At 39.3% G+C, this 27,102-nt stretch overlaps 1 protein-coding gene across 10 annotated transcripts; it reads left to right on the top strand.

The window, feature by feature from the left end:
• Nucleotides 1-26,643, top strand: LOC137132624 (target of Nesh-SH3). 10 transcript variants are annotated; one of them, XM_067515408.1, is made up of 26 exons: nt 2-341; nt 7,237-7,416; nt 7,543-7,611; nt 7,707-7,839; nt 8,480-8,670; nt 9,038-9,081; nt 9,740-9,788; nt 10,285-10,401; nt 10,607-10,684; nt 10,864-10,941; nt 11,111-11,188; nt 11,368-11,445; nt 13,554-14,924; nt 15,341-15,418; nt 15,816-15,977; nt 16,737-16,802; nt 19,581-19,652; nt 20,616-20,732; nt 21,009-21,098; nt 21,225-21,434; nt 22,787-22,892; nt 23,519-23,598; nt 24,054-24,083; nt 24,178-24,336; nt 24,672-24,794; nt 25,624-26,643. In XM_067515408.1, exons 1-26 carry the CDS (start codon nt 236-238, stop codon nt 25,737-25,739), a joined length of 3,981 nt encoding a protein of 1,326 aa, XP_067371509.1. In that variant the 5' UTR covers nt 2-235; the 3' UTR covers nt 25,740-26,643. The 10 variants fall into 10 exon arrangements, with proteins under 10 accessions (XP_067371513.1, XP_067371509.1, XP_067371507.1 ...); XM_067515406.1 differs by having other exon boundaries at nt 15,816-15,976; nt 16,733-16,802; XM_067515409.1 differs by having other exon boundaries at nt 15,341-15,403; nt 15,816-15,976; nt 16,733-16,802.
• The last annotated feature ends 459 nt before the right edge of the window (nt 26,644-27,102 follow it).

Raw genomic sequence — 27,102 nt, forward strand, 5'->3', positions numbered from 1 at the left:
CTGCTGCATCCAAAAGCCCAGTCCAGTGAACTGCACTAGTCCTGGAAGCCACTAGCTCAGAGAAGTAGTGCAGCCACTCCACAAACATTCAGCGTGCTTCTTGTAGCTGCAGCACACACTGCAATCAACCTGTTCCTAAAGATTTAAAGCTAAGTGACAACTTCATCATTCTGTGTCTTGCGATCAGATCACAGCAGCTTGTTACATCTGAAACTCTGGTTTGGCCAGAGCAAAGATGATGGGGTTGCAGCAGCACTCACACAACTTTCTGTTCCTTCTCCTCATCCTCTTTATCACTGGAATAGTTGTGTGCGGCCACTTAACTACACACAGGAACAGAGGTAAGTGGTGATACCTGCATTTGTGTTCTTGTTTTTTCCTGAAATATCATCAGGAAATACTTGTAATTGCATATAAAGTAGCATATTTGTTAAGCTGACCAGTGTTGGTTTCCTCAGCCTTCTTTGCTTGTGTCTTCTCACAGGCCTAAAATCCATACAAGTCAATTTGGCTGAAAATTTCACATTGCTCTGATGAACTTACTATTTGTATGAATATGAAAAAAGTGAACCTCACTGGCTGTTTTCTATGTTTTACCTGTGATGCAAAAATGGCTAGGTTGCATGCAAGGTTTGGCTTGAAAAGGAAAGTCATTAGCAAAACTTATACCAGTTTCAAGGACCAATAAGAGTAAGGGATTTGTAATGATGTTTAGCCATTTAGCTTGTATTGAGTGACACATGAGTGATGCATTTAATACATTTCATTTTTAAGGTTTTTTTTTTAAGTTTCTTGCTTAAAAAGTCTATTTTTATGAGCTTCTGTCCAGATGTTCTTCCCACTAACAAAACTATCATCTATCCTTCCATCCATCCATCCATCCATCCATTGTGGTACAGTCAATGTGTCTTTCATGCAGTAACATTAGGTGATTTAAAGATAACTAATTATTTTACATTTCATGCTTCAGTAAATGCTTTATCTTGTTTAATTTGTTTGAAACATATTACAGCTTTCCTGGATTTTTGACCTGGATAATCAACCCACCTGAAGGAAGCCTTTAAAATTAAACACAGGCAGTGCATTTTTGGCCAATGCACCAAAATGTTTGCAGAATTCCAACAGCAGTACGGAGCCTGTTTAGTTTTTTTATGCTTCATATAATACAATAATCTTTTTTTGTGTGTGTGTTTGTTTTGGTAGTTTAAAGATAAGCAGTTACAGAGAATCCACACCCCTAAACCACTTATGTACTCATTTCAATGTATCATAAAATAAACCATAAAACTAACTTGTTTTTAATAGCAGATTACAGTGTATTCTCACTGATTAGGATTCTAACATTCTTGGAAAACAGCAAAATGTCCACTTATTTTTTTTTGACATTGTCTCATCATCCAACTGCTGTGTCAGTGTGCACATCAATGCACAAGCACACTTGCACATGCATATCAACTTACACCAGTACCTTTCAAAAACTTTAAAGGTAGTAAAATTAATTTGAGATGAGCACACCGAGTGTTGCTTCCACTTGTAAGTTACAGGCTGAACTTGACTTGCAGACCTATCTCAGCGTGTGGTTTTGGGAGCTACATGAAAGGAGCTATGAGTGTTTTTACTTCGGGAGGAGAGTTAAATGTTTGAATCTCTGTTCTTTTTGGCTCAAGCCCAGATTTTCCGAGTGAAGCATGAGCAAAAGCCAGTTTGTTTTCTTGTGTCAGAGCTACAATAGTAGTAGTGTCAGAGTTGATGAGTCTACTATTGCATTTTTTTCATTATTTAAAATAAGCCAAGTAAATGTATATGAGACAGTGTATATGAATGATTTCAATCTTTTGAAGTACAATAATTTATTTAATACCAACCTATTTGAGGACAATATATGATGTGGAAACTACAGCTTAGCGACGGAAAACATGGTTTAAAAAGTGTCATTTAGAGATTAATGATAGGGAAGTGTGGATGTAGAGAGGATGGTAATGGAGATAAGAGAACAAGAAATTTATTAAAAGTATTTCAGAGGTTAAAACAAGATCAGGTTGATGGAAAGATGGTGACACATAAAGGAGGGTAAAGATTGAGTGAGGGAGGAGAAGGATGGGATGGAGCAGTGCCACAATGGAAGCAAAACCAGCTGTTGCTCTGTTGAATTTGACAGGAGATATATAGTGTGAGAGCGCAAAAACCTGCATGGAAGGAGCCATGGCAGGAGGAGAATGTGGGAGTACAATCCCAGGCACAGCTCTTTCTTGCTGGTCCGCAAGGTAAGGGGCTTTAGGGAGCCTGAGAGAAGTGAATGTACAAGACGATCCAAGAGGCTCCTGGAGGATTACAGTGGATATTCAGAGGGCTGATTTACCTCAGTCTACAGGCTGTGGGTGTTCAGAGTCAGCTCTGCTGATTTTAATTAATTCAAACTGTCACCATTTGAGCTGGCATGAAGCTCAGAGATATTTTTGCACTTCATTACCTTAAAAGAAGGGGGCTTACAATATCTGTCTCTGTGTCTACTGTGATCCAAGTCTCCACCTCTTGTGTTGTAGGACGGTGATCTGAGAGGCTGAAATACTCTTAAGCCAGAGATGCATAAAGTCCCTCTGAGACCCAGTGCAACATCAATGCAAAGTCACTGTGACGTGTGTGTCTTTGTACATGTGGTGGGAAAGTGTCATCTACAATCATAGATTCTGTAAAGCAGCTTGTAGAGCAAAATATTACACCTAAGATTTTAAGCCCTGTTTTGGTCAGAGGGATTTAAAGTCTGTGTAGCTCAGCTGTGATGTTCAGCTGCTCGAGTCAAACTGACAACACTTTGTTATTCTGTGTCACTTCCATTAACCAAAACTACCACATTTAGCTGTGTAGAATTTTTTAAAATATCCTTCCGATATTTATAGGTTATTATTTCACTCACAGTTGTGATGGAAAAGTCTTCAGTCTATTTATTCTCAGAGTGTTATTTCTAACACAGTCTTCCACATCTAAACAAGGAGAGGAGAGACATTGGAGCATAACACAGCTGCCGCTTGTTGAAATCTGTGGTTTAATAATGTCACGCTGTAAAGCCGAATGTTTTGATGCAAAAAGCGAACATACTGGACAGATGCACATTTTTATTTTTAAACGCCAAAAACAAATAAAAATGTTATGTTGCACCTCAGTTGAAAGTAAAGAGGAGGGTTATGCTGACAACGCCATTAACTTAATCTTTTTCCAGATGATCATCCGTCATTTCTGATGAATCAAGATAGCCTCTCTGTTGAGCCAAGATTTTCCAGTTTAAGGGAGTTTCTCTTTTTCAGGCCAGCAGGATTACATCTTTGGCTATGTGTCCAAATCAGGATGAATACAATGGTACAGTGTTTATTTGATGATGTGGCATTGTCTATTGCATAATCTGACATGTTCTTTGGCTGAATGCCAGTATTATGATTCATTTGCTTGTGGAATAGTGAATGGAGATAATAGCATGCTTATGTTATGATGTTTTTTTTATTGAAGAGATTAGTCATCACTATTAGATTTACAGTGCGTCATGTTTTTGTCACCCCCACAATGAGAGGTGTGAAAAGTGAGACTGATGAAATGTGAAAAGTTGTCTTTAAATTGTGCATCTCATAGAAGCATTTCTGCCGCTGTTCCAAAAGTGTTGCTAGAGTATGATTGACTAGTTATTAATGTGGATGGATTATGACACAATGCACCACTGGGCATAGAAATCTAACTCCACTTATCCCTTCTATATAAGTGCATGTCAGATTGAAAGAGCCACAACAGAATACAAGCCTTTGTATCTTTTTTTTCGTGATCATTGTACATATTTTCGAGGGGGTTTCTGTATCTCTCTCATCGCAATCAGATTTATTTTGTTTCTCATTGTCGTTATTTTGAGTCTGTGAACGTTTGCCAACCTAAGTAGATGTTTTGCTACTCTGTAGTTGCAATGCTCCTCTTTGTAAAGTTTCCAACAGAAAATCTTAAGTCACTTGAAACAGGCTCGGTTTCCGCCAGGTAGGTCTGTTTAGTAATTCAGTGTCAGATTATGGACTTAATTATCTTCTTCTTCTTTTCCTTTCGGCTGCTCGCTTTCAGGGGTCGCCACAGCGAATCATGTGCCTCCATCTAACTCTATCCTCTGCATCCTCTTCACTCACACCAACTAACTTCATGTCCTCCCTCACTACATCCATAAATCTCCTCTTTGGTCTTCCTCTAGACCTCCTGCCTGGCAGCTCCAACCTCAGCATCCTTCTACCGATATATTCACAGTTTCTCCTCTGAACATGTCCAAACCACCTCAATCTGGCCTCTCTGACTTTATCTCCAAAACATCTAACATGAGCTATCCTTCTGATGTACTCATTCCTGATCCTGTCCATCCTCGTCACTCCCAAAGAGAACCTCAACATCTTAAGCTCTGCTACCTCCAGCTCTGCCTCCTGTCTTTTCTTCAGTGCCACTGTCTCTAAGCCGAACAACATTGCTGGTCTCACCACTGTCTTGAACACCTTTCCTTTCATTCTCGCTGATACTCTTTTATCACACAACACACCTGACACTTTTCTCCACCCGTTCCAACCTGCCTGCACTCGCCTCTTCACCTCTTTTCCACACTCACCGTTGCTCTGAACCGTTGACCCTAAGTACTTAAAGTCCTGCACCTTCTTCACCTCTGCTCCCTGTAACCTCACCATTCCACCTGGGTCCCTCTCATTGACACACATGTATTCTGTCTTGCTGCGGCTAAGCTTCATTCCTCTGTTTTCCAGAGCAGACCTCCACCTCTCTAGATTTTCCTCCACCTGCTCCCTGCTCTCACTACAAATAACAATGTCATCTGCAAACATCATAGTCCAGGGAGATTCTTGTCTAACCTCATCTGTCAGTCTGTCCATCACCAGAGCAAACAAGAAGGGTCTCAAAGCCGATCCTTGATGCAGACCCACCTCCACCTTAAACTCCTCTGTCACACCTACAGCACACCTCACCACTGTCTTACAGCTCTCATACATGTCCTGCACCACTCTAACATACTTCTCTGCCACTCCAGACGTCCTCATACAATACCACAGCTCCTCTCTCGGCACCCTGTCATACGCTTTTTCTAAATCTACGAAGACACAATGCAACTCCCTATGACCCTCTCTGTACTTCTCCATCAGCGTCCTCAAAGCAAATACTGCAACTGTTGTACTCTTTCTAGGCATGAAACCATATTGCTGCTAACAAATGTTCACCTCTGCCCTTAGCCGAGCTTCCACTACTCTTTCCCACAACTTCATTGTGTGACTCATCAGCTTTATAGATTATGGACTTAATTATACATCAGCTAAATGCAATTTGGGGACATTGTAAATCTTCAGTGATCTAATGTGTTTGACAGGGTCAAAGTCACCAGCAGAGCTGCCCTCAGGAAGAATGTAAATTAAAAAAATATGTCATTCCTTTTCTCACTATTCATGCAAACAGATGCACACAGCATGATTCTGTGGCTCAGTTGTTTCTTGCTAACTAAATTTGAGTAGTTTTCCTTTGTACTGTAGTTGATTGATCACCAGCACTTTGGCTGGATCCATTCCTAAAGTTTTATTCATTTTATCTGGAAATACTGGTAAGCCTTAACAGAGTCCCTAGGTGGTGTGTATGCCAAACGGCGGGTCTCTGGATGGATTGTTGTGGGACAGAGCCAGTGTTTGCTTGTACTGGAGTTTAAACCTGCTGCCAGAAGTTTCCTAATGTTTCATACACTCTTAGTCCTTCTTACTTAGAGCCAGCCTCACTCATGTTTTATCGGAAATATTGATGAGAGAATCAAAATAAATGCTGTTTTGATAGGAAACACATAGCTGGAACAGCATGGGGGTATTTTTCAAATCCAGGGCTTCCCCTTCTTTCAATGTCAGTGTCTGTCTGGCAGTTGCTGGTGATGTTCCCTCACCAAAGTTCCACTATTTCATTTAATGCTAGAAATATGAGCCAAACAAATGTGCTGTAGAGAGTATAGTACAGTTATAATCAGGGCAGAAAGTCTGTTGTATTAAGCCTTGTAGACTCTGAGACATAATGGTTTAGGGCTGATTAAAAACCAAAATCACAATTTGATTAAAAAAAAAGTTTAACTTGACAAACCTGTGTATATTTATATCACTACTGGTCACCGTCATCCAAGAATGCATTGGTGTGATTATTTGATGTTGGCCAACTGGCAGTCACAAGTAACACTCCTGGCCTAGCTGCACACATCTGAGTTTTCTGATGTTTATCACTATGCCTCTTACAAATTCACTAATTGTTAGCATGCCCTATTCTTGGCTAGTTTTGAAGGCCACATGGCAAAGGCAAGTAATAAGATATAAAAATAACCAAATTCTTTCATCACTGTATTTGCAGAGACTTTGCAGAGAATTCCATGACTGACTTAACTTCTCTGGGCTTTGCTTTATTATAGCCCATCATTTGATGCCTGCCACAGTCCACAGGATCTGCTTGGCCATTTTGCTGTACTCTGTAGAAGTAATTTCTAATGGGAAAAAGTGCAGTTACGTGTAAGGTTATGTCAGTGGGCAAAAGAAAAGAGAGAAAAGCCTTTGTCTGCGTGTATTAAATTTTAAATCTAGATATATGTTTCTGTCAGTGAGTTATGAGAGAAAAGACATATCTTCCACCTGCTTAGACCTCATACAGAAGCTGCAATATTTGCAGTTTATGATTGTTGTAAGTGTTAGATCACGGTTTACAATCACTAAAAGTAACGTGCTCATTTAATACAAATCTCCATTGTTAGCCTTCAATCACTTTAACTGTACGCACTCCTAGAAATTGTGTAAAGTGAAGTGAACATTGTTGAATCTGGGAAGATGCAGGCTCACCAATAAAATTTATGTTGAACTCTTATAACCTTCTCACAACAATAAACTAGGTAAAGAAAAAATTGTGTGAGGGTTTTAGATTTGGATTTCTTGGTCTGTCTTTGAGTTTATCTTTTCGTTTTTGTGAGTTCTGTTGCCTGAAACTTGTGAACTACAACAGTGAACTGCATTTTCCAAGCATACATACAACACTGAAAGCAGAAGTGTACTAAAGTTCTAATAGTTCTTCTCAAACATTTACCTGTATGGATTTTAAGTTTGTTTGTGCATTGAAATTCTTTTGCTTTCTTTGAACTACCATCTGCAGACTCTTTCTCTTTCACAAAACAAGACAACTGAAAATATGTATCCTCTCCTGTTATTCCAGTGAGACGTCAGAGCATTAAAGTTCGTATCAGTGCCACAGAAGACACCATTGTGATGAAGTTTTTGCGTCCCAATGCTGAAACCAAGCTTGAAGGCTACATACTGGGCTACGGCAGCAGCATGTTTTCCAAACAGTTCATTCAGCTCCCTGAAAACGGGACGTCGTATGAGAAAGAGTTTGGTAAGAAAGATTTTTTTTTTTTTTTTACAAGAGTATATGTCAATTATTTATGTAGAAATAAATCCCTGCTACTGCTGTGATGGGTTATCTATAAATCAAACATGTGGTTTGTTTTTCTGTTTTCAGATGCTGAACCCAAGTACCTTATTGCTGTTCAGCCCATCCCAACCAATGAGGTGAAAAAGCAATGTACAGGTAACAATTAAGAATTTTGTATTAAGAAACGTGATTAAGGTACCCTGTCACAAGTCACAGTTATGTATATGAATATTACCTTTATTTTCTTTTAGGTAAAGTTGAACTGGAGAAGCCGCTGCACTTGGTCATTGGGTCAGTGACGCCTACTTCTGTTCTTCTGTCATGGGGGACATTCCTAAAAACCCCCTATGAAGTTAACATCATGGATGACTGTTTAGAGGACGGGTGGGCTTACACACTAACACACACATCATGCCATAAGGTATAGATGCACAGGTGTCATACATAAACTTCTTTGGTCCCAATACTGTGGTGGGACAGCACAAACAGTACAGTTTTTATTACAGTTAATTTTTATTTTACCTTTATTCCAAATATAAATCTTTGTATTTGTAACACTTTTCTAGATGGATAAACATTGTGACCAGTACATGTTTCAGTAAACAGTACATCTTGCCACAGTCATGCTTGTGGAAGAGATTTCTTCTTTAAATTTTCGTAATACAGTATAGTTTCTTAAATCAAGAAGTGGAAGTATACTCAGTACAGTAGTACAATAATCAGTACATTTCATGGGCTGATTAAAGTTCTACTTACAAACACCTGAAGTCACCTGAAAACATTTTGTAAACATGTAAACTGTATGACGGCAGTTGGAGGTCTAAAAAGCTGACTTACAGAAGAATGGCTTTTTTAGTCAACTTTGCAGAGTCCACTTCAGTCACAGTCTTCAAGCAGAAGTTGGAGTTGAAGATATTTGTCGAGAGTCTGAGTGTCCCTATATGATACTGTATCACCCGGGTGAGAGAGATTCTTAATAGACATATGATTTACTGCTTATCCCCATGTTCTGTTTTTATCTCAGACATTACACAGTGCGTTATCGTGAGAGGAACAGAAATTGGAACTATCAGACCTGTCCAACTAGGGACACGGTCATTGACAATCTGAAGCCCAATGCTGTGTATGAGTTTGGTGTCCAGCCTAACTCTAAAGAAGGTACTGGAATATGGAGCAAGCCAGTTATTCACAACATCAGCACAGGAGCCATAGAAGGTAGGTTTGTTGATGCTAAGGCAGATTTTTACATTCTGTCCTCCTCAACCCAGTACTTCATATGGCCTATACATTTTTAGGGTTAGAGCTTCTTAGAAGGGTCTTATTAGCTCTGCTAATTTGTGCATTTGAAATACATAACCTATGTGTAAGTGTATGCAGTATCATATAATCCCTGAGATTTGAGGCACTGAGATACTGAAAAGTGGCAATGAATCAGAAACAACTTACGGTTTACTTGTACTGAGCATTGTTGCATTGAGAACTTTCTCACTTCACTCATCTATAAAAAGGTGTCATTTTATTTAGTTTTTCATTTTCTTTTCCTATTTACCAATTTCTTTTCTGATTTGCATTTTTTCTCCAGCAAAGGTCGTCAGAAAAATCCTGAAACGTCCCAACGACTACATGGTATGCATTTTAGAAATTTCTTATCTAAGCATATTAATGGCATTGTACTGAATATTATAATGTAGCGTGACATGGTGACATTAGAAGCTAATATATGGATTAAAGTAGATTAAATGTGTTAAATGGTTATAGACATAAAGAACAAGTGACAGTAGTGAAACTGCACAGGTTCACATCCTCTCAAAATGAGTGTTTTTGGGAACAGGGTGTGTATTTGGAATAGGCAGTCTGCTTTAGCGTCCAAGTTGTGCTCTTTAGTGAGCTTATGCTGTTCTCAAGGTTATTTGCCTCATTGATTTTCCATCCAACTGCTGAATGGAAACGGCATCACTGAAGCCAAGCCATGAGAGACGTCTGTAGCGAGCTAACATCTGAAGTGGAATAAAAGTGAGATGGAAGGATAGACAAAGGATAACAGTGTTTAAATTGGTTGAGAAGAGAAAGATCGAACAGATTGTCAGACCATGCAAAAGCACTGTGTCATGTGCTCCTGGCTTCAAACTCCTAAAACATCACAGCTGTTGAAAATCTGCCCTTCCAGAGACATCAAATCAGAAAATTACACAGAAAAAGCAAATGCTGATAGTTAGATTTTCTTTGAACCAAAAATATTAACAAATATGTGTTTATGCTTGTTTCCTTGTATTTCAACAAACAGAAACCCTCACCACACATTGCACCCACCTTTACCGTGGGTCCTCCCCATGGTAAGCAAACATACACACACTGCAGCTGGTCCAACCAACTGAAACTTTTCAATACACCAGATCTTTTATGACACATTGCTGCTCAGCAGTGTTTTGCCCTTCTTACTGACACATACAGATGTTTAACTATTTTTTATACGTTGTTTTTCATATCCTTATCATATTTCGTTTGACCTTTGTTACATTTACATTTTTTATTTTGCTACTTTATTGCAGATTCTAAGTAAATAGTAGTACACAAAATTTGTTTTCAAACTCCCAAAATAATATGTTTAAATGTACCTAGATGCTTCAGTCTTAAACTTATTATTAATGAGCAGGTAAAAAAACACTGTACTACAAATAATATAAATTTTCTCTATATATAAGTAGATCAAAATAATTTACCTATTTACTGTGACTATAATCAACATAATGTAATAATTTTTTTCAGGACTCTGAAGGCATCCTAATTGTTGACTCCTTAACTTTAGTCTCTTCCCATTGTGTTTGTCAGTTCTTCATAACAAGTCCCAGGGCAGAGTGCCCATCTCCCAGAACATACGTGTGGCAACAAGCAGCAAAAAACAATCAACAACAACAACAACAACAACAACAACAACAACAACTCTTGGTAATGACTTTTATATCCATTAAAGGTCAGGAAAAAACTTTTAACCTTATTGTTGATTATTAAACTTGACTTTTCTATCTATCTATATTTCTCACTGGAAATGTTAGTTCCTTTTTTTCCCCATAATGTAGATTGTACATACAGAACAGTACATGCACTATATATCCTTTCTCTGTGGCCTACTAATGTACACTATCATTCTCAGCTCCCACTACAAGTACTACACAGGAATCTGTGTCGACTCCTGGACCCACAGTGCCTGTGGTCACCAAACAGCCAATCGGTAAACACTTCATGACTCTTATTATGACTGTGTGCAGTTCTACCCTTGGCAGACAATAGAGGCTTGACAGGCTCTTATTGCTTTACAATGTCTTTCGTAATAACCTGCATGTGCAAAGAACAGTACACTCACTAAATATCTTCTCTCTGTGTCCTACTAATGTACACTATTATTCTCAGCTCCCACTACAAGTACTACACGGGAATCTGTGTCGACTCCTGGACCCACAGTGCCTGTGGTCACCAAACAGCCAATCGGTAAACACTTCATGACTCTCATTATGGCTGTGTGCATGGCAGACAATAGAGGCTTGACAGGCTCTTATTGCTTTACAGTGTCTTTTGTAATAACCTGCATGTGCAAAGAACAGTACATGCACTAAATATCTTATCTGTGTGTCCTACTAATGTACACTATCATTCTCAGCTCCCACTACAGGTATTACACAGGAATCTGTGTCGACTCCTGGACCCACAGTGCCTGTGATCACCAAACGGCCAATCGGTAAACACTTCATGACTCTTATTATGGCTGTGTGCAGTTATACCCTTGGCAGACAATAGAGGCTTGACAGGCTCTTATTGCTTTACAGTGTCTTTTGTAATAACCTGCATGTGCAAAGAACAGTACATGCACTAAATATCTTTTTTCCGTGTTCTACTAATGTACACTATCATTCTCAGCTCCCACTACAAGTACTACTCGGGAATCTGTGTCGACTCCTGGACCCACAGTGCCTGTGGTCACCAAACGGCCAATCGGTAAACACTTCATGACTCTTATTATTGCTGTGTGCAGTTCTACCCTTGGCAGACAATAGAGGCTTGACAGGCTCTTATTGCTTTACAATGTCTTTTGTAATAACTTGCATTAGCAAGAGTGGCATATTTAAATAAGTACAGTAACTCAGGCCTCCCTTCCTCTGGAAGCCAGGTGACTGTCAGGTGTTTGAGTTTAAGGATGTGATAAAACAATATTAATGGTATAAACAGTAAAAATGACATTTGTCATTTCTGTTGTGCCTATAGAGATTGTGAAGTTACTTCATACGTTGTTAAGTGTTGGGGGCGCGGGTTCCACTTTCTGTTTATGTGGTCTCTTTACCGGTGCCATTGCTCCAGTGTTTGAATGGATTACCTGCATGTATTGTTTGGACTAAAAAAGTTTTAACATTTGACGAAGATGGAAAGAAATGAAAATAAGGGTGGAAAAATTAAACTGCAGTAACAGGCAATAGTATTTGGAAAAATTAAATGATAAGTAAATAAACTGTTTTCCAGTGGCACGGTACAAGATCAGTTCATCCACAAACTGCCAAACTGCCAGAGTACACTCGTACTTGCAAAGCTACTCCTACGTACTTACCATACCAGGAGTACTGACCTATTGTTGGAACACTTTTCAGAATAATGACAGAAAGTCAAGACACAGTGTCCAGCTCACCAACATAAAGGCAACACATAAAATGGCGGGACATTAACTTCACATTCTCAATTTCTACACTGTAACTTACTGTAAAATCTTCCTACTGTAATACTGTGTAATAACAATCAGAGAACCAGTCTTGATTTTTTATTTACTTATTTTTTTTAAAGAGGGAGTCTCAATTTTTCTGTATCTACCTTTCATTTCTTTGGCATTTATAAATGTGCTATTACAAACTTAATTTTCCTTCAGTCCATGACACTACATGAGTGTTGATATGTTTCGTTATTGGATGTTTTCTTTCAGTAATTACATAGCAATTTTTGGTAGTGGAAAAACTGGATTATTTTCCTTTTTAATGCAGCCCAGTCAATGATGTGCAGTCTGCATGACAAAACTGCATGATTTCTTTCTCTCCAACAGTAATTCCAGGAGACCCTTGTGCTATTGTTTTCTATTCTTATGCCTGGATTACCTTGTCCTCCTGTGTCTCCTCCTCAAAGTTTTAATTGTATTACATTTACTGTATTCAGGACGTGAATACATTTCAATACAACCAGCCTTAATTTGAAGGATGCAACTTGTATGTTATGCAACCTTTGTAATTGTGCGCACAAGTCAGTTGTTCACGTTCAAGTAGTTTTTATAAAGTTACAAAAAATATCATTGAACTACAGATTTACCAGGTGAGGTTTATGAGGTCATCAGTCAGCCAATTTTAAATGGAATATGAAAAGTTGACCTGTGCCATATTTAACAGTTGTTGTTCATCTTTTGAAAAACAAAAAAACTCTAATCGTAGCTGTCATTTTGGTATTTGTTGGTGCTTTGTTGAGTATTTGAAGACAACTTCCTCATGATATACCTAAAAACTGCTGAATTACAAATGAGCAAGAACTATGATAATATTGACAAACATCCCCTAAATCATAGGTATTTTAAATATTAGATGATAATAATGTTAGGTAGACATACTTACTTACTTTCTTTCTTTTTCTCTCTCTCTCATGTCTCATTCTGTCTATTTCTTGTCTTTTATATTCCTGTGAACATCTCAGACTAAACAATTGGCTTAGAATAGTCCATCGAAATCCCATGGCAACTGATAAGTCAGCAACTATTAAACCCTCATTTTATATAGTCCCTTAAGGACACATCTGATGAATTTGGATGGTTATCTCTCACAGGTATGTGTCTGTCTGTAGTAGACTAGTGTTAGGTTGGAATTATGGTGTGACCTGGGTTTTAGCCAATAGCTGTTGGCAAGTGTACTAATCTAAATTTCAGCTGTTTCCTAACAGCCTTCATGTCTTGCTTTTAACTTTTTTTTGATAATAACGTTAGATTTTATTTTATTCTGTTTTTGTTAGGGACTTTTACATTTATATTTTACAGCACAGTGTTTTGTGCTTAATGGCCATATTTTCTCTTTCTGAAAATCCAGGAGAAGACATCCCCAGATCTGTCCTGCTTCCTTTCCTGGAAGTCTCATTAGCTCCCAACCTACTTCCTTCTCCACTAGAAATTACAGCCACCATGGCTTATTTGCCAGTCCCCCAGACAATTGTGGAGAAACATGAAGAGCATCCTTTGAGTGAGCCACAACAAAAGCCCATTTTAGAGACTTTACCAAAGCCCCAGCTCCAGTCAAATTATCAGCCACCACAAGAATCAAAGCCCAAACCCCAACAACCACAGAAAAATCCTCAGCCTCAACCACAAGCTTCTTCCCAAACTCAACCACAGCCAGTAACTCTGTCTGTACCCCAGACCCAACCTCAACCCCAGCCAACATTCCAGTCCACACCCCAGGTCCAAGCACAACCAATATCCCATTCCACACTCCAGGCCCAAACACAACCATCATCTCAGTCCACACACCAGGCCCAAACACAACCATTATACCAGTCCACACTCCAGACCCAACCACAATCAATATCCCCGTCCACACCCCAGACCCAACCACAATCAATATCCCCGTCCAAACCACAGACTCAACAACAACCAAAAATCCAGACTCAACTGCAAGCCCAACCAACATCCAAAATCACAACACCCCAGGCCCAACCACAACCAATATCCCAGTCCACAACACCACTACCATCTCAGTCTACACCCCAGACCCCAGGTCAGCGAACATACCAGCTGCACTCTGAAACAAAACCTCAACCAACACCCCAACCCAAACATCAGGTTCAACATTTAACACAACCTCATATAAAGATCCAGACCATGTCTCAACTGCAGGTTCAGCCAACTCCCCAGGTCACTCGTTTGAAACATCCTCATACTCCTCAACCACCAAAGAACATACATCATATCAAAGAGGCACTGCCTAAAATTTACATCCAGTCCCCTCAACCACAGTTTTCATCTACAACTCCACCTCAAAAGCAACCTCAAGCAAAGATTACATCTGATCTTCAGATAACCACCAAGTCACAACTAATGCCTAAATCAAATACTTTTTTTTCCCAGCCTGAGACAGAGCCTCTGCCAAAGAGCAATTTCAAACATCAGGCACCAGCTCAGTCAAATACAGAGACAAAGCTTCAACCAAAGTCACAAACTAGGGACCAACCCCAATTACAACCTCTACCAAAGAACCAGACTACCCCTGTACCTCATTCTCAACCCGTTAGTCAACCAAATCCTCCAACAAAGACCAAGATTCATTACCAACCTGAACATCTTCCTAAGCAACACCTTGCATCTAGGCCCTCACCACAGCCTCACCCTCGGCTTCAGTTTCAGCCTCAGACCACGACGTACTCTGGTACCACCAAGGTCACGCCAAGGCAGGCAGTCTCTGCTGGTAAAGACACTACTTTTTGCCAAAAGCAATCCAGAGTCCTCCTAATCCTATCTTACTTTGCATATAAAAGGGGTGTATTGATTGAAACATGTGGTACTTATATATGTATTTGAGTTTATTAAGAAAATATGTCAAAAAATAGATGTACAGTAGTTGCTCTCAGTATACGGGTGAATTTACGATTTAGCAACTAATCGGGGTTAAGTTGAAAGCTTATCCTTTCAACAGATTTTATTTAGATAAACTGCTCTTAACCATGATACATCACAAACATGCCTTTATCACTCCATTAATTTATAATTAACATCCATTTCATTGTACTTTAAAAAATAAGGGTAGAACATGCCCCCTTTAAAAGCAAAACATATTTACATACCTTTTTATTTAAGATAAATAGTGACTTCTCTTTCACACAGCTCCTAGTCCACCAGAAGAGGGCAAACCTCTACCAAGACCCACCCTGGCTACAGAGAAACCTGGTAGATACAATCATGGTAAACACCATGACATGTTTGTCCCATTGCCATCTTTGCTTCTTCGTCAAGCGATGTGGAACCCACTGGTTTCAGTACTTCAAACAATTGTTTGATGTCAATGCCTCCCCATCTCCATCTCCATCTCACCACCCTACACACCCCACTCCATTCTCCCTACCTTCATGTGTGCCTCCATTTTCAGTCAAGCACAGTCTTCTCACCCCTGCCCACTCACAACCAGAGCAGTCTGGTTAGCTTTTGATCTTGTTTATGCCTTTTGTCATTTTATTCATTGTCTGCTTCTCTACATCCTCTTTTTACTGATATGCTCTATAATTTTTTCCATCTAGGTAAAGCTGCTAAGCTGGAAAGTGGATCACCTCTAACATCCTCAATTGCCTTTCTGCTCATTTAGGATCCCGTGTCCTCAGACCATCTGTTACTGAAGTCCCTCACTCTCATATTAGCTCCTCAGTTCGTTCAGCAGGAAGAAGCACCACGATACCTCGTATTCGGATGATGGGGCCAATCCCTCCATCCAAACCAGGGCCCTCTAAAAACTCCAGCACATCTGGGGGTAATGGAGTACTCATTTACCTTCCTCCTATTCTCTCTCTCCCTAATAACTATTGCTATTTTCTCCTGTCAGCACACTTGCACTGTCATTACAGGTGCACATATACAAAAGACAAACGGCCTCATGGCTCTTGATTTAGCAAATGATCTGTGCTTGGAATCATACAACACTCATTTGGATGCTTGTCTTTATAAATCTTGTGCTTTACCATTTCTTAGACCCCATGTGTTTTCAATACTCTTTCACACATGCTTGCTTTACATTTTACACCTTTACCACAAGCAGCAACACTGTCTCCAAGGTCAAGATTTTTAACATGATTTACAGTCCCTGCTGCTGGACTAGTGGGAAGTCTGGCCACAGAACTGGCCAGGACACACCACGTTTGAAACCAACAATGCCAAGCCAAGCAGTGTACAGACTGCAGAGACTTTTTTTCTCTCTGTAGCTGTTCCCCTCTCAAACACACCCACACACTCCCCAGAGAGTTATACAAGGATAGAAACTGAGAATTGTCAAATGATAATTTATGCTTTAAAGTCGAGGCAGTTCCATGCGTATGTCCAGAACAGCTGTAATACCAGGTTGGAATTAAAAACAAACATCCAGCACTAGAGTAAGAAAATCAAGAAAAGAGATAGTAGAGAAGAAAGAGAGATTTTTTTTTCTTTCTGATTTTCTTTTCTTGTATTTGGTGTTGGTATGTTTGTTACTAAGACACGAAGCATTTCATAACAGATTCTTTTTTCCCTCCTGCAGCCAATGGGGCGCGTCATAGGGGCAGTGTTTCTCCTAAACGTAAGGTGTGGAACGAAAAGAAATCTGGTAAAGACAAAGCAAGATAATCAACTGTTAGAGTTCCTCACTCACTAACCCATGAGGCACTGTTATGTCTTGTGCTGCACAGTTCACACTGATCTGTGCTTTTGACACAACCTTCTCATGCTTTGTGATTTTTTTTTTCAGCTTGTCTGTGTAATGTTTTGTGTCTGGCCATGTTCTGCGCTCTATCTTATACTTGACTGAGACTGAAGCCATTCAGGATTCTAATGTTGACATACACCTGTCCTTCACACATTATTTAGTCAAACACACATATGCACTTGTGATCTGAACCTGAATTGAATTGGAGTTAGCCTGCTTGTTGTGAAAGGTGAATGTGGTTTGCCCTTTGTTGGCATTGTTTCCATTCTGCCAAGCAGGCTCCACTAATTAGATTTCATCTCAAGTAGTGTCTGGACCACATGTAGAAATGGTGACGTTCAGCTCACTTTCTTGTTGTTTGGAGTTGTGAAGAGAGGTTGTGCTTCAGTCCCATGTCACAGCTGGTAAGTGTTATATCTGGAAACTTTAAGAGTTTCAGAGGTCTTCAAGGAGTCATAAGGCTCTCTGGAAGTGACTCTACAGAAAGAGTCATTGTTTTCCCTGCCATCCTGCACATGTAAATCCAAGCACAAAACTCTTTGTGACTTCTTTAAGTTAGTTCATCTTTATGCCTCTACAGAGTAAATTACACCAAGCTAAACATTATCATTTACAAATGGCAGCATCACACTTTTTAATTGTAGACATAAGCTGGTACAAAATGTCCTTGAAAGTTTTATAATTCTCTGTTTCAGGCGGCGGCACAGTATTCGAGTCATTATTGCTGGTGCCTGTAAACTACGAAGGTGCCCAGTTCAAATCCACCCTCAAGCCGTGGCCTTTCTGTGTGGAGTTTGCATGTTCTACTTGTGCTTGCATGGGTTTCTTTTGGCTACTCTGGTTTCCTCCTACAGTTCAAAGACACGCGTTAAGTTGATCGGTGAATAAATTGCCTGCAGGTGTGAATATTTTTGTCTGTGTGTGATGGCCCTGCGATAGACTGGCGACCTGTGTATTCCTGCCTCCTGCCCAGTCAACAGACAATGTGTTGTTAGACACTGGTGTATATTTCAGTGGAACTATTTGATATTTTGATTGCACAGATTTTCACATTCTGGACTTGATGTCAAAGTTACATGTATCTGATAGAAACCATTGCTTGCACAATTGTTGTTTTAAATCACCAATCTGAATCTTAGTCCTTTGGCATATCGAATACTCTAGCTGGTGCTTGAGGGGTTCATTGATGGAGAGCTAACAAAACACACCCTTTGGACAAACTTTAGAAAGCTGCCCACATTATTGGACATTACATCTATTCACCTTGCACAACAGCACTTTACATTGCTATGGGTCTGATCTCATTTCCTGTTTAGTTTACCTTGACACCGCTCTTCAGAGGTATCAGTTCTGTCCTTTATGTACCTCTTGTCATTTGTATGTGTATATTTTGTAGAAGAAATTTAAATAACTTTTACCTTATGGCGTTACTTAATGTACGATGATATGCTTGCTATTAGCTGACAGTTGTACAGTAACAGAGGGTGTAATAGATAATAGTAATAATAATAGTATTCACTGTGTTAAACATCTGCCAACGAGCCTTACTGACTCCCTATGTCTTCAGAGCTTCAACTCCTTTCTCTCGAGAGCACATTAAATGCCAGGGATCACTGATTTATGCCGACCAGGGGAAGGTCAGCTCTAGGGAGGAAGAAACAAATCCAAAGTAAATGCTGTTGAGTGTATTTGGCCCCAAGAATCGAGCAGTTACAGAGTGGTGTCAACAAAATCACCATTGATGAATATCAGTGATAATAAGATGACAAATGGTGAAGTTAGTGGATGCTCTGAAAATGAATATATCTCCTTAAATCTCTAGGCAACTAACAAATGAAACATTTTACGGAAAATTTCAAGCCTCCCAGAGTTTTTCCACCTCCTCTACAATATCATAACAAAGCTTTAGGAAGATTATGCATGTTCAACAACATTAAATCATGGCAGAACCATCACAGGGAGAAATCTGAGTTTGACGGTTTGTTACGAAGGTATTTTCATCACAAAGCCCTGCTCTTCCTTGTGATGACTTATGTAGTTTGATGAAGCCAACCCATTGCTTTCTTGTTCATTAGAGCAGTTTATAGCAAAACGAATCGGGTCTTCATCCCTTAGCTTGGCTTGAGCTTTATTTCATTTTGTTTTTATGTTGAAGGGATTTTGTGGAAAACTTAGTGATTAAACTGTGTCAGATCCAAAATAATTTTCTTAGAAATGGCTCAGATAATTAAAAAAAAAGGGTATTGGACCTAATACCTCATCCTGTCTGTAATTTACCAAAGATGTTTAACATTTTCAGTCATTTCATTGATTTTAAGGTGAATGGATAAAGCAGTGTTTTATAGTTTAAACAGACTTGGTTTTCATTAGTAATATACCATGGTGGTGTTTGTGGCAGCACTTTAAAAAGGGAATTGTTTGCATTTTTCACACATTTTCATACAGGTTCACTACATTTTCACACATTTTTATGTGCTTCATTGTTTGTCTTTATTTTCCTTGTGTATGTGCATTTAATTTTATTATACAGTATTATTCCAGTCTTCTGCCTTGTTAAATGTCTGCGTCCTCTTGAGTGTATTTTTTCATTGTTAAACACTTCTGTTCTCCATCTAAACTTTAGTGTCAACCCACTGTTGTCCGTTTCAGTTTTAATCTGTTTCTTATGATTTCCTGTAGCTCTGCGTCCTGTTGTTCCCAAGAGACCCAACATGGTGGGACCCAACATGGTGGGGAAGACCAAAGACCATGGTGAGGGCAATAGTGATGGTTTTACTGGACATCAAGTTTTAGGAAAGATTTCACTTATGCTTCTTCATCTGTTTTAGGTGTTGGGATAATTAACAAAGCAAGCCCTCTTATTTCAATAAAACTGTCTGAAACAACTGAAAAATTGTAATTGTGCAAAGATGAACACAACGCCTCTCATTCATTCAAGTTAGGTTTACCTGGTGCTGTATTATGTTAACAAAATCGGACAAGCAACTCCAGGAAGGCCAAGTATTAAACAAGATACTACATGTTAATTTGTGAGCTCTACATGGCTTTTGTTACCCTCAGACAGAGCCACGCTAGCTATTTCCAGTCTTCCTCTCAGCTAGAAAGCACATAGATTTATCAAAATCCCAAACTATTCCTTTAAACTTTCTCCAAACTGAGAGACGTTAAAGACAGAAACAACATAGAGCTCATCTGTTACCTGAATATAAACCAAGCTTTATTTTTTTCCTTTTCTTGACTTCTTTGACATGATTATTCAATAAGCATTACTTTTTCTTCAGTCTATTTTGTATTTTACAAGTTAATTGTTGTTTAGATGACGCTCACTAAAGCCTGTCTTTGAAGCCTTGCTATCATGAAACCACTGTTGTTTATTAGTCCCAGGTGAATTTACTTCTACTAGAGATTTTTCCACAAGCACAAATCTGTTACAATGCCTTTACAAAGCTGATGTTAGTGTGTGTGAATATGTGAATGGATTTGAGCATCTGGGCATCCATGTCTCAGTAGATGTATTCTGGCAGACCTTCTCCCCTTTAAAGAGCACTAGAGATTTTATTCAACAAGCTATCTGTGATCCTCCAGCAGCCAGTAAAAGGCCATTGGGTTGCTCAGTGAAGATGGCCAGAGCAGATGGATTACAACTGTGTGACTCAGTCAGATGACAAGGGTGAAGAACTGATCTCTCCTCCTTATTTTCCTCTATGTCCTCAGACAAACCCTTTAAACAAGGAGAGAAGGAGTCCATCTTGAAGCCATTCCCTCGGGTCACAGCCAAGCCCAAGCCAGATCACAGACGGCAGACAGCCACCTCTGCCCCCACAGTAAACAGTAAGAGTAACACAACGTTTCATGTGTCCTAGAAGCAGCTGCTTTCATAACTGGATGCAAAATTCTATATGTGACAACATGACAACAGGAGTCAATACACGAGCACTGACAATAATTAAGACATATTGGTGGTGCAGCTTGCAGGAGAAATTTTTAAATATCAAGTGGTAAACAGAGACCCTGAGTACTGGCCAGAGCAGAGGGGCTGGGATAGCTGATAGTTGACCTTGGCCGGAGGACTGCTACTACATTAAATATCACCTGTTTTCTTTTCAGGCAGTCGTTTTGACAGAAATGAAAACCCACTGGTATTCAGTTCCCTGCCTGCATCAGAGGTAGACATCATGGGCAAGAAGCGCTTTGTAGGTAAGAAATTGTCACTGTCGATTTCATTAGCTCTCTAGCAACACTTCTCACCAATACTACTTGAAAACAAACACATGAAAGAGGCAGCATGCACAAAAGGGTAACTGTACCTGTACCTACCTGCAGCTCCACATGTGGTCTACAAGACCGGTAAGGGGCTCAATGAACCATGCTCCATCACCTCTTCCCTCACTCACTTCCCTGATGAGGAGGGCAGTGATCAGAACGTGACTGCGCCTCCACGTGTACCCCCCTCCAACGTCACGGTAGTTACTGTGGAGGGCTGCTCATCTTTCATCATCCTTGACTGGCAGAAATCTGACAATGAAACCAGAGGTACAGTACAGCACAGATCTGGTCTTGTATACAGGTGTTTACAGTAAAGCTATTTATAGGTATTTGGACAGATTTGCATTTCTGTTCTTCAGGCTCAATAAGTTGGATATATATGTATAATAATGTCAAGTCTCTGATTTAATTTGAGTAGGTATAAAAATGGCTCTGTGGGAGACAAAAGTCCTTTTATTACTTATGAAAGTAAGTAACTTGATTAATATAAATATGTGTGTAGATGCAGCTCATCTGAATTATTTGATTTTATAACAGAAAGACATTGCTCCATGTAATGATCTCTCCTTTCACCAAGCTGCTCTGCTCTACCAAAGGAAGCAGGGTGGAGAGTGTCTGAAGCCTCTCTCATGCACATGCGCTCCTGTCTTTATAATTAAAGGAACATTAATCATACATGTCACTTTCAGCAGTCAGTGTTTACAGTCAGTGCTCATCATATGATTAATCTCCTCTAAATTGAGGTCAGGTTTCTCTAATCCCCTACCCCAATTACATTAGCCAGGTTTCTTGTTTACATGATACTTAAGGAATCTGCTTACTTTGGAAGCATGTAAACACATTGATTGTGATGAGTAAAGCGACTGAGTAAAGAGAAAAGCGACTCACCGAGTTCTGAATATAGCTCTTTGAAAATAGGAAACAAAAACCATCCAGTTTCAAAATGATGGTAAGAGGAAAAACTGTAGAAAAAAAGAAAACGCTTGTGAGCCAAAACATACAGTGTCATTGGTCAAGGATGGTGGTGGGTCTGTTATGGCTCGGTTGTGTTTAGCTGGCAATGGAACTGATGACTTTACTACAGACTGAGGTACACAAGGACATTCTGTATGCTCAGAGCCAACTCCTTGGACAACATGTCATCTTTCAACGGGACAACGATCCTGAAAGTACAGCCAAAGCAACCAGATAGCTTTTCCCGGTGAAAAGGTGAAATATCAGATTTCAGCCTAACAGAGAGGCATCCTGCTCGCTGAAGACCAGTCTAGAGGCAGAGAGACCCCACAACAAGCAAGAGCTACAGGCTGCCATGAAGGGCTGGAATCACCAGGGAAGAGCATTGAAACTGAAGCACAAAATCCAGATACATAAAGTCTGGAATGTTTATTCAAACAAAAGACATAATGTTTTTAAAGCCTGACTGACCTGGGGTTTGCTTTTGCTCATATCTCACAATCCCATCTCCTGCCATTAAAACATCTCTCCCCTGTCTAAAAGCACATTCAAAACAAAACATTCAACTGGTTTTAAAGCTATAGTTCTCTGTAAAATGTAGCTGTTCACAGCTGAAATGTGAATTTAATATTAAAGGTTCATTTATATTTCTGCTCTTATGTTAGAGTATGAAGTTTTGTCCAAAACTAAAGGACCAAATGGACAGGAGATGTCCATTTTGACAACCAATCAGACACACACAGCTGTGGAGAATCTAAAACCAGAGAAAAGGTATGTGACATACGGCAGCTTTTATTACATCAGAACATTTTTTCCTTCAGGCATCTACTCATACTGCGCACGTTACTTTACATTATGATGAGGTTGTCTATATAAACCTATTAACAAATACAACATTTTTGGCTAAAGGCATCTGAACTATTGGATGTTTGCATTAGTTTACAACAAACATGTATAAAATACAATTGATTGGTGTGCAAGTTTTACATGTATGTTCAGTTCAGTTTGTGTTCTTGCAACTCATGCTGTGAATTACAGTTTGTTTTGAACACACTAAAGGGCCAAGGTATCAGAAATCTGAGTCAATCTGGGTGGAGTGGTTCTGAGTTTTTAATTAGATTTCAGCATCTGGAGTCTCAGAACCCTCCCCTGGGCTTGGTTTGCAGGCCCAGCAATTGCCAGGACATCTGACTGCAGCACGTGGAATAACCATCAGCTCTGTGTTTGTTTGTGCGTGAGTGAGTGAGAGGGACTTTGTGTGAGCCATATTTAGTCGCCGCAGGCTTGATAATGTGGAGATGGGAAGTTTGCTTCCTGCCTTTTTATTTCCTTGTTTGTGTGTCTGCATGTGTAACTAACACGCCTTGTTCTTAGTGTATTCATGTATTTTCTTTCAGTTATGAGTTCACAGTAACGCCTAAGAATGAGCTGGGGACAGGACCCTCCAGTGATCCTGTGTCGTTTAGCACAGAATCAGGCAAGTTTTGCAAACCGTCTAATCCACCAATAACTGACTAGCAGGTATCCCTTCTAAACCCCTGCTAATTATCCGACATCTCAGTTTGTGGGCTATTAGCCAGTTGTTAGTCTAATAATGTCAACATGGCAATGGGCTCAGGTGAAGACTCGAGTCATGTCACCTTGACAGATGTCCTCGGAGTCTCATTTGTACCAGACGTGTCAACCACCCGGGGATCAGCGTGCTCTGAACAGAGTCACATTTGTACCAATTGTAAAGCATCTCTGTTGTGGTCCAGAGTTTATGAAATGGGTTTTTAAACTCTCAGTGTCGACACTAATTGGTGCAGTCTTCTGGGGCTGACCATTGTAAATGATATGCCAAATTAGCTCTGATGCAATTCTGGGTTTGTCAGACCCGTGTGTATCGTTATTTTGATATTATTATTCACTTCGACTCTCTCATGTTTGTAGCGGATCCACGAGTTAGTGAATATGTGTCAGGTGAATATTTTCTTTTCTTTTTCATATATTTCAGCAAGCTGGTTTCCAAATTTTGGAAAACATTGAACTTTTGCATCTAACTCATCTTTCACAGGAAAAGATGCCATCTGGACTCAATTCCCATTTAAAGCTGATGCCTACTCTGAATGCAGTGGAAAGCAGTTTGTGAAGAGAACCTGGTACCGAAAGTTCGTAGGCATTCAGCTGTGCAACTCATTGAGATACAAAATCTATCTTAGTGACTCACTTAATGGTAAATACCCTGAAACATGAGTCCAAGTAGCTGTTTTATTTTGTTTCCCTAGCTACCCAGAAACTTCCTAGTGCTTTAGATCTTAAATGATTAGTTGATTGATATCAAATTAACTGGCAACAATTTTAATCAGACCTTATTTAACATTTTTAGTCAAAATGCCAAAACTATACCAGCACCAGTTTTTTTCCAATGGCTTTTTACCATTTCTCAGTTTTTGTGGACAGTCTTTGGGTTTTTAAAAAAAACATTTGAATGGACCAATTTAGTTTATCTGCTTTAGTGCACTGCCTGGTTGGGGGTAGTCTCTCATCTGGCCTTTTCCATCTCTGCAGGGAAGTTCTACAACATTGGAGATCAGACTGGGTACGGTGAGGATCATTGTCAGTTTGTAGACTCTTTCCTGGATGGAAGGACAGGCTCCCGGATGCTTGCTGACCAACTACCAAGCAGGCCAGGTATTTTAGTTTGCCTCTGTCTTTCAATATGCAGATTATTATCCTTAATGACATTGTAAACGCCCTGGACAATGTTGATAATTTTATTTATTTATATGGACATATGTAGACTCATATTTACAGCCGTAGCTCAGTTGGTAAAGCAGTCGTCCATTTATCATTTAGCATATGCAAAAATGAGTGCTTCCTGATTTTGAAATGGCAAAGAGTTACGTTTTTTTTTACATCAACATAATATTTGATGCACAATTATCTATTTTATTAATGTATTATTCATTTAGTGATAAGTTAACATACTTGACAAACTGGTTGGACACTAGTGTCAAGTTTATGGATAATACATACAATGAATGAAAAACGGATCCCATCATACAATCTACAGTTATGTCTGCTGTTGATATAGTTATTCTCTACTTTAAAGTCTGCTTCTGTATCAAAGTGCATGGCGCTTTATCACAGATGATAAATTGATCCATTACCATTGCATCTTGCATTGTCACCTGACAGAAGGGAATTGCAGAATTGACAGGTTTTACCTATAAGCCTCTACAACAAAAACTCCATTATGTCTCCTTTCTTGGTTTAGTAAAAATGTGTAGTTACAAACTTAGTTCATATAATGTAACATTCAGACACCACGTTCAAAAGTTGTTTCACAGTATTAAAAGACAACACACCTCAAACATTTGCAATTCCAGTCGTTTTTGGTTTTTTTGGGGAGAACCTGATGTAACTCATGAATTTTGTCTGCCCATATTTTGGTTGTATTAAAATTACAATCTCTGAAAGAAAAACTGTTTAAATCATTAATTATTTCTCTTTGTACCAGGATTCTTCAGAGCATTGAGACAGGAACCGGTCCACTTTGGAGAGATTGGGGGAAAGTCACATGTTACCTATGTAGGCTGGTATGAGTGTGGCACACCCATACCTGGAAAGTGGTAAGACCCCACAGAACTGTCCAGGAGGACGATGTCCCTGATCATGAGGAAGATGCCAGTCTCAGCCTGGAGGGGAGATGGGCTGTTATTTCATCTTAAAATGGACACTGTGTGTGTGTGTGAACTCTGTCTATTCTTCCAGGTGGGAACCTTTTTATAGGAATATTAGGTGTCACAAATCTCTTGAATGCATTTTAACTCTGGTCTCATTGTTTCTATTTATCAAATGTGTCACAACATACAAGAGTGCAGGAGTTTGAGTGAACCAAAAAGTTGAATTTACTATAATCCGATAAAATTTGGGAAGCTGGCTCCCTAAGTGTAATAACATGTTTATTATTTATCTAATAATTGTTATTCTGAATATTGTGTGTGCTCGGGCCTTTAAGATAGGAAAACGTTCCCAATACTTGCATGACAGTGAGCAAAAACATTGGTCATTTGTACACAGAAAGGTGCTAATCATACTTTCATTGTACATTTAAACTACATAAAATATACACAGATATGCAGAATTGACCTTCTGCTTGCCCTGAGAGATTAGCAGTTGCAGTTTGCACAACAAACATTTGTTCATATATGTATATGGTGTAACATATAGTATATATATACCGGAGATCGTGAAGTTTGATGTAGGTCAGGTAAAAGGTTTAGCTGAATTGTGAGAAAGCCAGTGTTTGAGCCTAGTTTGTATAGGGCCACAGGGAAATTAAAGATTTTTTATTATGTAAGACAGTATTTTATGAAAGAAAATATGCATCTCATAATGTGCAGTGATTGTCAGTGTGAAAATGACATTTAGATGTCTTACTTCAAAATGTACATTAGGCTTAACTGGAGACAAGGTGCCTGACATCTATAATGTTTGCATTGTGTACGTTTTCAGCAATAAATGTTTTTTTAATATATACATTTAAAGCTGGTTCCTGTCATTGTCAATTTTCCGCTAAAACTAAATGACTGGTTTTTCGTTAAGCGGAGAACTAACTGAACTCGTGTACACGAAGCGTCAGAGTGAGAGTATTCACGTTGTGTACAGAGGATAGTACTGAGATTTTGTGGTTAAACTGATTTGAATTTGATGAAACCAAATAAACTAAATACAGAGTTCAGCTGCAAAACTACACTAGTATAGTCTGACTTGATAAATGTCAGACTAAAGTCGTGATAGTTTGACCAAGTCAGACTAACCATATGCCACACGTCTAAGCGAACCACAACCCACAGGCGGGAAAACAATAAAAAAAGAAAAAGACAGCATTACTAAAGTTTTCCAAATCTGGGTGGGGGAGAAGGGGAATCGAGAAGCCAAACTTAACACAGACATGAACTCAGAAACCACAGTGAGTAGAAAGACAGCAAGACAA

Source organism: Channa argus, chromosome 9, assembly GCF_033026475.1.
Source record: "Channa argus isolate prfri chromosome 9, Channa argus male v1.0, whole genome shotgun sequence".
NCBI classification, from domain to species: Eukaryota; Metazoa; Chordata; class Actinopteri; order Anabantiformes; family Channidae; genus Channa; species Channa argus.

Excerpts from the sequence above, each read along its gene's own strand:
- LOC137132624 (XM_067515406.1), top strand. The coding sequence starts at position 236 with ATGATGGGGTTGCAGCAGCACTCACACAACTTTCTGTTCCTTCTCCTC. Across the intron at positions 9,789-10,284 it reads TACCGTGGGTCCTCCCCATG|TTCTTCATAACAAGTCCCAG; the intron begins GTAAGCAAACAT and ends TGTGTTTGTCAG. Across the intron at positions 16,803-19,580 it reads GTGGAACGAAAAGAAATCTG|CTCTGCGTCCTGTTGTTCCC; the intron begins GTAAAGACAAAG and ends GATTTCCTGTAG.